The sequence below is a fragment of the Eptatretus burgeri genome, chromosome 17, assembly GCF_056783735.1.
Source record: "Eptatretus burgeri isolate ZD-2024b chromosome 17, Ebu_testis_v1, whole genome shotgun sequence".
NCBI classification, from domain to species: Eukaryota; Metazoa; Chordata; class Myxini; order Myxiniformes; family Myxinidae; genus Eptatretus; species Eptatretus burgeri.
The window spans coordinates 12,570,355-12,584,180 of record NC_140977.1 but is presented as its reverse complement, the minus strand read 5'-3'; the positions used below and the strand labels follow the sequence as shown (position 1 = coordinate 12,584,180).

Sequence of the window (13,826 nt, the reverse complement as noted above, 5' to 3'; positions counted from 1 at the left end):
CTTCTCATAAGTACAGGCATTATTTGACATGACCTCACACAAATTGCAACAGAAACTCTTTCAACTGGTTTATTCTCATAAATATGTCCTGTATAACATATCAAAAGTCCTAAGGAATCCAAGTGGTGGAAACTATTGAAAAGTACTGAAATCGGTGATGGTATTTTTCTCCATTGCCGCCCATGTTAAAATAATGCTTTTTTGCATGTCTGCTTGTCTGATGTCCACACAAAGGGTTCAGTACTATCCACAATCTACCAGAAACTTTGTTTTACATGAGACATGATATTGGGTGCAGTCCAGTGCATGTTCAAAGTAATCAGTCCAGTGCATGGTCAGAAGAAGTAATCGCCTATGGGCTGGCCTGGCCGTAGACCTCCTCATTGAACAAGTGCTAATGAGAAGCATGAAGACCAGTGGTGGCCTCACAAAAGGGTGAGCGATGCCAGAACAGCAGCGTGTAACATGGCTCCTCGCCATGCCAGCTTGCGCAGATGTCAACAATGCCATGCAAGAGCGAACAGGAGTCAATGGGTGAGCACTGGTGAGCAAAACAAGGACATGACAGATGCAAGGTAAGCACGTGACCTGAAGGACACACACGCAGTTCTGAACTATCTCCATGAAAGAAACCCCTTCTGCCCTGATCCAAGCTTGCGCAGTGTCTCGACTGGGGTCCATGCACACACTACTGTGAATGTTGACAAGGCAAAGACCATCGGGAAAACCATCTTGGCCAGCATGGATGGACACACCACTGCTGAGTACACATTCATGAAAAGGGATCAGGCAATCACCTTGGGCATGCAATCATCAGTGAAGATTGGTGACGAAGCAGTGCAGGTGGATCCTCAACTACTTTTCCAGCGACTCACAGTTGCTGCAAAAGCATCACGAGATCTGGCATCAGTATTCAAGTATGAGCTGTGCAGTCATTCACCAGCACTGTTTGACACCTCCCTAATGCTTCGACATCCACAGAAGCCAGTGCTAGCAGATGCCATCTGCGCCTTCCTCACACCTGACCTTCCAGGGATCACAGGCCAGGTTCAGTAAGTGCTGGATGGTGGAGCACTTGTTCAGCGTATCCCATGGACACGTAGATCCACATACAATAACATCTGCAGGTTGTTCACCGAGTATGTCACAAGAAAGTATGGGGAGGCAATTGTCATTTTCGATGGTTATGAGGGTACATCCACCAAGGACATGACACACCAGAGACGAGCAGGTAGGAGGACTGGAGCAACCGTGACTTTTGATGAGGACATGCCTGTTACAATGAAGAAAGATGAGTTCCTCGCAAACAACACAAACAAGCAACAGTTCATCAACATGCTCAGTGCCCAACTGCAGAAGAAGAACTGTCAGATGTATCATGCTTCAGGTGATGCTGATCTCCTCATAGTGCAGAAAGCAGTGGAGTCTTCAACCACAACAAACACTGTGCTCATCGGTGATGATACAGATCTGCTCATGCTCCTTATCTACCATACCAAGCTCGAGTCACATGACCTCTTCTTCCAACCTGAGCCAAAGAAGAGCACAAAGAACCCACGTGTCTGGAACATCAAGGCTCTCAAGCAGCAACTGGGTCCCAGTGTGTGCACTCACATTCTCTTCATCCACGCAATCCTTGGGTGTGATGCTACATCCCGCCTGTATGGCATTGGTAAAGGAGCCACCCTAAAGAAATTCACAACCAGTGATGACTTCCGAGAGCAAGCTACAGTGTTTGACACACCGTCAGCTTCCACAGCAGATGTTGTGGCAGCAGGAGAGAATGCTTTGGTCTGCCTGTACAATGGTAAGCCTGGGGAGGGACTCAACTCACTACGACACAAGCACTTTTGTGAGAAGGTGGCTAATAGAACTTCTTATGTACAGCCACAGAGCCTACCACCTACCTCTGCAGCAGCAAAGTACCACAGTCTCCACGTGTACTACCAGGTGCAGCAGTGGAAGGGAACCGTGGATGAACTCCTGCCGCCAGAGATGGGGATGGAAAGAAAGTGATGGGGGGCTCTCTCCAAACTGACTTACCACCAGCTCCCCAGGAACTCCTGCAGGTCATCAGATGCAGCTGCAAGACAGATTGCAGCAGCCTAAGGTGCACATGCAAGAAGCATGACATTGAGTGCTCTGTTGCATGTAGCAACTGCAAAGGATCAGGGTGTGCAAATTCATTTCAGACTGAATGTGATGACGATGACAATGACGATGATGAAACCAGTGGTTGAGTAACCAGACAACCTAAAATATTGTTGCCTTATATAGGATAATAGTGCTGTTACTTTAAAATAATGTCTTCAGAAGCACATGACTTTTTATCGTTACACATCATTAGTTGTGTTGAACATCAGTGCATGCACTATTAAAGTATATATGCCAGGCCATAATAAATGGATTTAAATCATTTAGAGGTCTTATCTGAAGGCACAGGTCATCTCAATAATAAAACCAGACCATCTTCCCCTGGAAATATGTGTTTAGTATTACATCTCGAGTTAGAGCGTTGCTAAATATCCCATTATAAAGTAGCAAAAAGTGGTACCAGAGTACAATTAAGTACCAGAGTACGATTATTAAATTTAATTAAGGTACCAGAGTACGATTATTAAAAAAAATAAACATTTTGGAAAAATAGAATAAAAATTTTTTTAAATAATTTTAATTTATTTAAAAAAAAAATTTCCACCACTTGGATTCATAAGGACTTTTTATATGTTATGGAGGAAATATTTATGAGTAATGAACACTTATCAGATTTTCTGTTGCAATTTGTGTGAGGTTCAGTCCATATTTGTCATATAATGCCTGGAGTACATCATTATCGAGCATTATTGCTCTTATCCAGTCCTTGTAAGCGTCCTCTGGTCTGGGTTGGTGGGTTGGATTTACTCTCTCTCCCCAGCGTTGGGTCTGCCTCATTACCTCCACCACAGAAGGTGGACGGAGGTTATTGTTTCATCCCTGTCTGTTTGTCTGTGAACAGGATATCACAAAATGGTGTGGATGGATTCAGACAAAATATGGCTGACAGGTTGGGTGTGTGACAAGGACGAATTGATTTCATTTGAGTGAAATCCACATCCAGATCTCGATATTAGAATTTTTTTAATTTCTTAAGTGATTCTTCATCATTAAGAAATTGGGCCACAAAAAAAAAAATATATATATATATATATATATATATATATATATATATATATATATATATATATATATATATATATTGTTATGAATCTTCCGCCCGCCCAGCGTGCGAACAGCCGCTTTAGCCAATGGCGGCCGTCTTGCCCACCGGACAGACAATTCAGTCGCGACCTTCTGGAACAACGCCAGAAACCAGCCACGGGTGTGCTCCAAACGCACACCATGGCCTAGTCAACACTCTACCCGCGCGCGACAGGGTCAATCGCCGAATTATCGATATACCTAAGTATTCGCGCAGGCAGACTACCGAGAGACTGTACCTCAGCGAGGTATGCTTGGACACAATTCGCTTAAGCGATTCATTCCGTTCTGGGATAACCGAGCGGTGTATTATCATGAGACCTCGCTGGACCCAATTCTTTTATTGGCTATTAAAAAGCCCGCTATTATTCCGAGAGCAAGATAGCAGTTCAATTGGGGAAAAAGGACACGACGAACGGGTTAACATTCACAAAAGGACATTTATTTATAATAGCACGTATGCAGGCATGCACATATACATTTAAGCAAGACAAAGAAAAGCACGACAAGAAGAACTACAACCGTCTATTATTATTATTATTATTTACAAGCACTTACACAGTTCTACTTGCGGGACCTGGCGCCACAACATCCACACAAATAAAGGTTAAGAAAAGACCCCTCACAGACAAGGGAGTCAGACTGGACCCATAGGCCTTTATGTTCAAGGAGCTTGGTTGACCGAAGGAACTCCAAGAGGCCGCCGCAGGTTACCTTCACCCTCGTGGTGATTTGGTTGGGCGACCCTCGGTGGACCCTCTCAAGCTCCTCACCGACTGCGGCGACTCCAGGCTCGAACGTGGCTGCCCACAACTACACACTTCCGAGACCTCCACTGACTCACTGCTCCACCCAGACTGAGACCTCCACCGACCCGACTAACAACCAACCCATAGACCAAGACAGCTCGACAGCCACTCGACAGCTTGGCTTTTATCCCCCTTGGCTTCCCGCCCCGCCCTCCTTCCAGCTCCTGCGGGAAACTTCCGGAAGGGGGGGCGTTTTCCTCGTGGGTCGGGGTTTTTCGTAACAGTCATTCCCGATCGCTCTTCTTTATTCTCCCTCCACTCGCCCCTCCCCCGTCCCGTAGCGCGGGAAAGTAAGAGGAAAAATCCGTGCGTTATCGGAACGCCTTCTTCTTTCTCCATGGCAGAGACGGTTTTTGATGCGGAGAGGGTTGTAGCGTGGTTGTGGAGATGGTGATTGGTGGTGTGGTTGGTGGTTGAGGTGACCGTGGTTGTTGCAATGGTGGCGTGGTTGGGCGGTTGTGGAAAAGGTGGTTGGTGGTGTGGTGAAGTGGTTGGTCAAAAATAACGATAGCGAAAGAAAAATGGCTAACTCAAAGATCACAGCCCGGGTGACACAAATAATTCCCATTAAACAACGGTGGGGAAATATAACTGAACACGGACTTATCGGCATAACTGAACTAAGGACCTATATGGTGTTCTGTGAATTTCCACAGCCGTAACAATATATATATATATATATATATATATATATTTATATATATATATATATATATATATATATATATTTATATATATATATATATATATATATATATATCATGATATTTCAAAAAGTTGTGGACGAGTTATGACAAAACTAGGTGGATGAGTTTGTTAGGTGAGAAGAACAAGCCGATTCGATTTTGGTTCAGGTCTGGATCCAGATCTATCAGTCAGATCCAAAACGTAAACTGTTCAGCCTGGTGGAGGTATGCGCTCTACCGAGTGCTGTTCTAAATTTTTTTCTCTCATAGGTGCTGTTGCAAAGCGTCTCTTTCTGTTATTTTGAATAGGTTGCCATTATCTTCTGCTTCTCGAGAAGAACAGTATCCCAGAAGAACAGTTCCTCTTGTAGGGCTGCACTCGCCTCCTGTCCCTCCATCTGCTGTGCAGCTCCATTGGAGTCTGTCAAATACTCCTACTCTTTGAAGGTTTGTACTGTAGGCGAGACTTTCATCCCAATTATCTGTCGTATCCATCCATTGAGGCATTGGTGGAAGTTCTGAATTTGTTGGTAACCATTCATTTATTATTTGCTCGTCAGCTTATTTTCTCTTCGTTTTGTTTCTTCCTCTGTGAATGTTTTTGAGTTTCCTTTTGTGCAACCAATTTGATCTTAATGTCAATGTTTCTGTTCTCCCAAAGTGAACACTTACTTGTGAGGCCTCTTGCAATGATTGTTGTCTCCATTTAAAGGTTTCAGGAGGTTAAAGAAGTTCTTCCAGAACTCAAAATCTCCACCTCCTTTTTTGGTAAAGGATCATGATTCAAAAATAAAACTGTGAAATTTCATTTTCATAGCCTCGTTCCAAAGGCTCTTTTCAAAATCTTCACTGAACCTCTGACAGCCTCTACGTGTAGCTCGTTTGTAGCGATGTTCCCCAGAATGCCTTTGAAGTACTCAGTGAGGGTTTTCTTTATCATTCCTGTAGCACCAACTTTCACTGGTATAATTTCAGCTTTATTCAATTTCAAGTCCTCTTGACCTCATTTTTAGCTTATCTAGAATTTAAATTCCAGATGAGGTTTTGTCATCGCGCACCGTCTGTCTCCTTTTTTGACTTCTCCGGCAAAACCGCTGGGCCGATCCAGCTGAAATGTGGCGGCAGCATTCTTCTCCTGACTGGTAACAGGGATTGCCAAGTTTGTTCTGGTCACATGACTTTAAGTCGATCAAAATGGCTAGAAGTGTGTCAAAATGGCAGTCATGCAAATTCTTTCCAAAATCGTCTTTTCCAGATACACCAGTCAGAATGCCACCAAATTTTAGATGCAACATTAGGCCGGGGTAGTGATGTTAATTACATTGCGGAAGTCATCCCAATCACGTGACCGGAAGTGTATCAAAATGGCTGACTTTGCAAATGTTTGGGAAAATTGCATAAATACCTTCAAAAACATTCCTCTCCGGACCCATCAGTTAGAATGCTACCAAATTTGGGTTACAACATTCGGCCAAGGCCCAGATAAGCTACAGGTCTAGCCAGTGATCCTATTTTTCAAACCCTGGTATTTGGTCATTTTCCTGATTTCTGTAGCATTTAGTCCAAAGTCATTGGGAACTGAAACCTCGATCAACAATGCTGACTTTTCTTTTTTGTGTTTGAGCACTATGTCAAGACACAGTACTTTGTTTGCAATGTTCACACTTGATGGGATCACCTCTACAGATGCTGTCATGTCTTTATGTGTTCAGCTATTCCTGCATGAGTTTTTTTTTACATGCTGAAAGGATGTAAATGGTACTTTCTGTTTTTACCCCACAAAACCTGCATTTGTCCTATTGGCTCAATCCCACCATTTAAAAAAATAGCATTAGTGTAATGTCCTTGGTCTTGAACATTTATGATGACTCGTTCTGCATCGCAACTAATTTGACCTCATCTTTGCCATTCCAATGAGCCTTCCCTGTCAATCACTATTCTGTCAAGCTCTTTTTAAAATCTTCCCACTCTTTTGTCATTCTCCCATCTGCTGATATTTCTTTTTGTAGTTTTCCTTTTTATTCTTTGCACTCATTGGGGCTGTGTTTGTTTTCCTGTGTAGTATCCATCGTTTGCACCTGTTTGCGAAAGTTTGTTGCTAAATGGATTAAGGATCCCTTTTCTGATTTGTTGTTTTCTTGCTCATGTACAAATCTCATCCGATAGTCTGTTGAGCTTTTCATATCCTCCACTAATTCAACACACGGTGTTATGTGCACTTGGTTAAGCTCCATCAAACCACCTCCCCTCTCTCGCCATGGTAAGTACAACCTTGTATGCATTGGTTTTCGGAGAACATCTTGTGAATAGTTAGAAGTTTCGTTGTTTTGGTGTCTCAATTGTTGATCTCCAATTATGGCCAGTTTATAATTGCATAGCTATATTGGAATACCGGTACTGCAAGTTGGCTAATAGCTTTGGTTTTGTTTCTTGGGGGGAGTGATGACTTCAGAATTAGTCTTATTCTGCGGAGGTACTCTTTGCTGATTATTTTGCGCATTTTTTTATGTTGTACCTGGGGGCCTTCTTCTATTCCGAGGTATTTCTGGGAATCTTCGTTTTCCAAAGTGTTGTTGTACTTTGATTGATTGAGATGTTGAATGTTCTTTTTGTTTGTCCTTGTACAAACTGCATTTGAATGGCCTTCAGGTACTGTTTTTCTCGTTTCAGTTGATCTGCCAATTTCTTATAATTTGGTGTGAAGAGTTTTAGATCATCCATGTGCAGTAGGTGTGTTACCTTTCTTGTTTCTTTAGTCGTTTTTCTGTTGCATGTTAAATTGTATCCGTGTCCGTGTTCATTGATGAGGTTACTCATTGGGTCCAGAGCCAGACAAAACAGGAGGGGGAAAAGACCATCACCTTGTAAGACACCACATTGTATCTTTACTGCTGGGATTTCAATCTGTCCTTACAAGTAAGGTGATTCTCGAGCATCATTGCTTTCTCAATGGGTGTGACTATTTGGAGTCAATTTTGTATACTTGTATGCATTTTACAATCCATGAATGTGGGCTTTTTTGTAATCAATCCAGACTGTGGATAGGTTGGTTTGTCAGAGCTTCCAGTTTTCGAGGATGGTTTTATTTGATGAGGATGGATGAGGAACAATAAATGATCTATTGTTCCATAACATCCCCTTTTCCTTTTTTCCTTCTGCTCTGCCTCTAAAAGCTCCTTGTTGAGGGAGGTGGTCATGAACTGCATCAGTGATTACACCTGTTAAAGGTTTGTATGTTGTTGGTACGCATGTTATTGGTCTATATTTGTTGGGTGGATGGGTTTTTTTCAGATTTCAGGATTAAAAGAGTGTTGCCTTCTGTGAACCACTCATCCACTGGCTGCTGCCCTTGGATGAGTTCATTAAATGCTCGAACATAGTGAGAGTGGAGACCATGTAGTTGCTTCAGCCAGAAGTTTGGAATCCCATTTGGTCCTGGGCATTTGAAATTAGGTGCTTTTGCGAGATGTTTTCTACCTATTTCCTCGTCAATTGTCAGTGCGTACCTTTCCTGTAGATGTTGCTTTTTATTTTCCAAGTGTCGTTTCCACTCTGCTTCATTGTTGTGTTCTTTTTCGTCTTCAAATATACCTTTCCAAAAGGTATATTTTTCTCGGTCCTCCTTTTTAAGGAGAGTTGTCACATTTTGTTTCTGCTTCCCTTGCACTCGGTAGAACTTTTTCGGGTTGTTTTGAAACTGTCGATTTTGATTTATTCTGTTCTTGGCCTCATCATAGTTTCCTCTTTTTTAAAATGATTCTTTTTTATTCTCGTCGTAGTTCTTTTCCCTTTCGTGTATCTTTTGATGTTGTTTTAAAGATGATGACATAGTAAATGATTTGTTGCACACAGAACACTTGCAGGGCTTCTCACCTGTGTGAATTCTTTCATGTCTTTTCATTAATGAGTAAGTTACAAAATCCTTGGTGCACACGGAACACTTGTACGGCTTCTCACCTGTGTGTATTCTTTGATGACCTTTCAAAGAAGATGAAGCGATATACGCCTTGCTGCACACAGAACACTTGTACGGCTTCTCACCTGTATGAATTCTTTCATGTCTTTTCAGTGATGAGTGAATTATAAAACCCTTGCTACACAAAGTACACTTGTAGGGCTTCTCTCCCGTGTGTAATTTTCGATGTTTGTATAAAGTTGACGAACAAGTAAACGCGTTTCCGCACACGGCACACTTATAGGGCTTCTCACCTGTGTGAATTCTTTCATGTCTTTTCATGGATGAAGATGTTGTAAAATCCTTACTGCAAACAGCACACTTGTATGGTCTTCTTCCACTGTGTATTTGTTTATGTTGATATAAATGATAGGGTTGACCAAAAACTTTGCTGCAAACAAAACAACTGTAGGGCTTCTCTCCTGTGTGTGTTCTTTGATGGTTCTTCAAAGTATGTGAAAGTCTAAAGGCCTGAGGACACACAGAACATTTGTAGGGCTTCTCTCCTGTGTGTATTCTTTGATGCTGACGCAAATGTGTTGAATCAAAAAATTCCTTGCGACAAACAGAACAATTGTAGGGCTTCCCACCCTTATGAAAGAGTTGATGTCTTCTCAATGCTGAAGAAGTTGCAAAATCCTTACTGCAAACAGAACACTTGTACGGCTTTTCACCTGTATGAGTTCTTTGGTGAATCTTTAAGGAAAGCATTCGAATAAAGGCCTTAAAGCACACAGAACACTTGAAGGGTTTCTCTCCTGTGTGTATTCTTTGATGCTCTGTCAACGTTGTCTTGTAAGTAAATGCCTTCTGACACACAGAACACTTGCAGGGCTTGTCTTCCATGTGTATTCTTTTATGATTGTGGAAATATGTCAGTTGACTAAAGGCCTTAGGACACACGGAGCACTTGTACGGTTTCTCTCCCGTGTGTGTTCTTTGATGAATGTTTAGATGTGATGAGTAAGCAAAGCTTTTAAAGCAAAGGGAACACTTGAAAGGCCTCTCACCCGAATGGATTATGTCATGTTTTCGCAACGCTGAGATAAAGGGGAAAGCTTTGTTGCACACGGAGCACTTGTGTGGCTTATCACCCGCATGCATTTTCTGATGTTCGTTAAAGTTTTTCAATTCAGCAAAGGCTTTAGGACACAAAGGACACACGTAGGACTTCTCTCCCGTGTGTATTTTTTGATGAAGTTTTAAAGATGATAATACGGTAAATGATTTGTCGCACACAGAACACTTGTGAGGCTTCTCTCCCATGTGTACTTTTTGATGTTTATATAAATTTGATGAACAAGCAAATGCGTTTCCACATACAGGACACTTGTACGGCTTCTCACCTGTGTGAATTCTTTCATGGATTTTCATTGATGAGGGACTTATAAAACCTTTACTGCACACCGAACACTTGTAGGGCCTCTCTCCTGTGTGTAATTTTCGATGTTTATATAAAGTTGATGAACAAGCAAACGCATTGCCGCACACAGAACACTTGTACGGCTTCTCACCTGTATGAATTCTTTCATGTCTTTTCATTGATGAGGAAGTTGGAAAATCGTTACTGCAAATAGAACACTTGTAGGGATTCTCTTCTGTGTGTATTTTTTGATGGAGATTTAAAATTGATAATAAGGTAAACGATTTGTCGCACACAGAACACTTGTATGGTCTCTCACTTCCTTGGATATTCTTGACGGTCTCTGTACAATTCTTGCAAACGCGGTTGTAAGACACGATGTTAAATGTATTACTTTCTTGACAAATGGTCCGAGTCAATTGTGAATTGAAAACTTCCAGATCGAACAACTGGGAACAGTTGGAACAAGAAATCAGTTTCATTTGTTTCTCTGTAAAGGCAAGTCACACAAAACATGAAAAAAATTGAAACCATAATTAATTAAATATTGCATAATTTACAATTATTTCACACAAATTTCATATCTATCCATCCATTGGGACCATACTTTGTGTAGAGCGTTGGTGCTGCTTAAGCAGTCTCCTGGGCTATTGGGAACAATCTTGGACAGGTCACCACTCCGACACAGGATACCAGTAAGTTGGTACTCATTTTGCCGACCTCGGAAAGATGACAGGTTGAGTCAACCCCACATGGTATTAATTCAACAGAAAAGCAGGATTTGAACTCAGGACCCCAGGATTCCAAGCCCACCACCCGAGCCATACATTACATATGAGGAAACACAAACTACATTATCAGATGTTATTCTATTTTTCTGGCCAATGTATTCAATCAAAATGGTGGCTCCGTCCGACAAAGGATTAACACCTGAAACGTCAGCTTCTTGCTTTTCACGGAATTTATCAAACTTCAATGAACATTCTGTTAAATTGAGAAGGTATCGTTCCATCCATCCACAGAGAAGGAATGATTTTCAAAGCTCGAGCTTCTCCAATTTGCAAAAAAGAGCGGTGAACCAACTTTAGGGTACCAACCCTCGAGGGATAATGTTAAGAATTCACAGTGCTCTGAAAAGGTTTTTTTTGAGAGGGAGAAGAAAAAGAAGCACAGTTTACAAACCTGTTCAGGAATTCACAGTCTACTTTCACCTGACTTTGGAAAATCACATGGAAATTTATCCCTTTCATCGAGACACCATCAGTAATGGTGAGACCAACAATGCTGTCAAAAACAAGGAAAAGAGACATAAAATGTCACAGTCCCTGTTGTTTTAGTAATTTTGCTGCACGGAGTTAAAGGGATAGCCCATATTTATTTGGTCAGTTGGCTATCTTTGATCAGATCACAAAATAAAGTGAAGGAAAGTGTATGCCATCATGTACTGTATCTGTGCCAAGTTTGTACAAAATCAGACCACGCATGTCTGAGAAACGGTTGGGGACACGTTTAAGTAACAAAATGGGCACCAGTCGGCCATCTTGGATCTGATCTCAAAGAAAAAATGAATAAACTTCTTTCAAGACAGCACAAGGTTAATGCAAGAAGTGAAATATGTGAGTTGGTTGATTTATTCTTTCAGAGACGAGAGGTACTGTGAGTATTTAGAACTACCTGGGTCAAAAGTCATGTTTCAGGTGTGGGAGTAGTTTTTGATCTTTTGTAGGTTATCCACAATAGACATAGCCACTGTCTTTCAGTCAATGGGCAGAAGTAGGTTCATATGTCACATGGTAAGAAAGGTTTCCAGAGTAATAATGAAGCCAAAAACAGTAATCAGGAATGGAATCTCGAATGCTGTCATATCACAAGCTAGTATGCCATTGGAGAGGTGGTGAGATGAGATCGAACCTGAATGGTGTGATGTACAAATCAAGCTTAACTAAGAGAGAGGTTTGTAGGCTATGGGCTACTATCGCTGCCTGTGTACCCCCTCCCCACCCACAAACCGCTGGCACTATATTTAGCTCACCTGGAACGTAGTTCCGGAGAGGTTATGGGATGGCGTAATGTACGTCCGTCAGTCCGTCAGTCCTTCTGTCCATCCATCCATCCACATATACTTGCAACTTTTTCTCGAAAACTGCACATACGATTTTGATGAAACTCTAGCACAATGTTCATCACCATGTCTGTACCAAAGTTTGTTCATGGCATGAAAAAAATTAATTAACAAATCAGGCCCAAAGGAGGTCTATGGGGGTTGTCAGAAACACTTGAAAAAGAAACACGTTACATATAGCATCGGGACAGCTGATTGATTTCTGGCAAGGACAGACAAATCAAAATGTTTCCAGTCTCTTTCCAGTAAGAGTGTGAAAATGCTCCAGTACCATCAGTGGAGTCTTCACTTGTGGTCCTTGATGGGAATGCTTACTTCCACTACATTAAGGAGATACCAGCAAATTTCTGTCTGACTTTCCATAAGATTTTTTTACATGATATCAAAGACAACAGAGCTGTTCTTGACAAACAATGAGAACAAGACGCAATTCATCAATCTCCTCTGCAAAGTATGGAGTCATCAATCGTATACTAGCAACGCCATGCCGACCCACCGGCCAAAGTCCAAACGTCCAATGGCATAAGGTGGATCACAGAGCGACCCAATGGCGAAGTACCGGATTAAGGGGGTTTCTGCCCAAGCCAAAAACAGGACTTATAAAAACTCAGACTGAAGCGCAGAGAGTGGGTTGGCGCATCTGGGAAATCTGCCTGAACAGACTGAACCTGTGAGGACAAATGAGTTGGTGATCACAGTGCAGCGGAGAGCTGGTGAATGGACCGAGCAGCGGATATTTCCTGGATGTGTTGGCCATGACGCACTGACTTGTCCTACCTCCCTCTTGCTTTCCCTACCTCTACTTCATTCCCTTTGAACCCACGGAGCATCGAAGCGAACCCCCTGTCCTTTTCATGGCTGGCATACTGACTCACACTTCATGTTGTTTCCTCTAAGCCACACTCAGTCACTATTTGCACCTCTCTCTACATGTTGCATCACACTCGCTAACCTCCTCTTCTTTCTCCACCTCCCCTCTCTTTTGTTGGGACCAACGTAAGCCTGATGGCTTGTGTCCGCTGAGAGCGAGGCCACAAACTTCTTTCTCTTCTCTCTGTCCCTCATCCTTACCTCGTTTCCATGGAATGACTAAGGCGCCTGTGTCGTAGAACTGTAATTAAGTGGTTGAATAAGACTGAGCTTCTGTGCTAGTGGCAAGAGCTTTTCTTTTGTGACACTGCTCGTAAATACGTGCTTCTTGTTGACATTACAAACCGTTTCTCAAACTGTCCGAGTGTCAGCTTCCATTGGTTAAAACTGTGTGTGAATAGTAACAGGGAGTTCAGCTCAGCCATTAGCCAACATTCCACTTACGGGATCGCTCGGCTGTTTGATTAATAACAGTGCAGTGTTGACAGAAGGGTACTCGATTTTGGGGTTTAATTCGCTGGAAAGCTAAAGCAGATTTTTACGCTGGACCCTGCTTGAATTAAGCGTCTTCGATGCCGTCCATGGTTGCTTAGAAACCCACCACACCCTGGAATTATCCACGGTTCGTCAGCTTGATAGTGGGTTTAAGAACTCCCTTCCTACCCGAGTCCGCAACAACATAAACAAGCCCACTTGGTTGACCACAATTTAATGGATTTGTTATTCCACAGAGTTTGGAACAAAATCATTAAATCATTAAAAAGAACAAACAAAACAAGTAAAA

At 42.2% G+C, this 13,826-nt stretch overlaps 1 protein-coding gene and 1 pseudogene across 6 annotated transcripts in view; one reads left to right on the top strand and one right to left on the bottom strand.

Moving 5' to 3' along the window:
• Nucleotides 1–13,826, bottom strand: part of LOC147009336 (uncharacterized) — a 142,761-nt gene that overhangs the window by 107,414 nt on the left and 21,521 nt on the right. Inside the window, exons 4-5 of one of the 6 annotated variants that reach the window (XM_085861772.1) lie at nucleotides 10,658–10,770; nucleotides 3,658–10,499 (exon numbers count right to left, since the gene is read on the bottom strand). The exons of 2 other annotated variants lie outside the window; for them this stretch is intronic. In XM_085861772.1, coding sequence (XP_085717898.1) covers nucleotides 8,481–10,499; nucleotides 10,658–10,770 — 2,132 coding nt within the window. In that variant the 3' untranslated portion in view covers nucleotides 3,658–8,480. Of the gene's footprint in view, nucleotides 1–3,657; nucleotides 10,541–10,657; nucleotides 13,796–13,826 lie in introns of those variants that run through there. 3 more of the 6 variants (XM_085861776.1, XM_085861775.1, XM_085861773.1) reach the window with 3 other exon arrangements.
• On the top strand, nucleotides 359–2,240 carry LOC147009337 (uncharacterized; annotated as a pseudogene).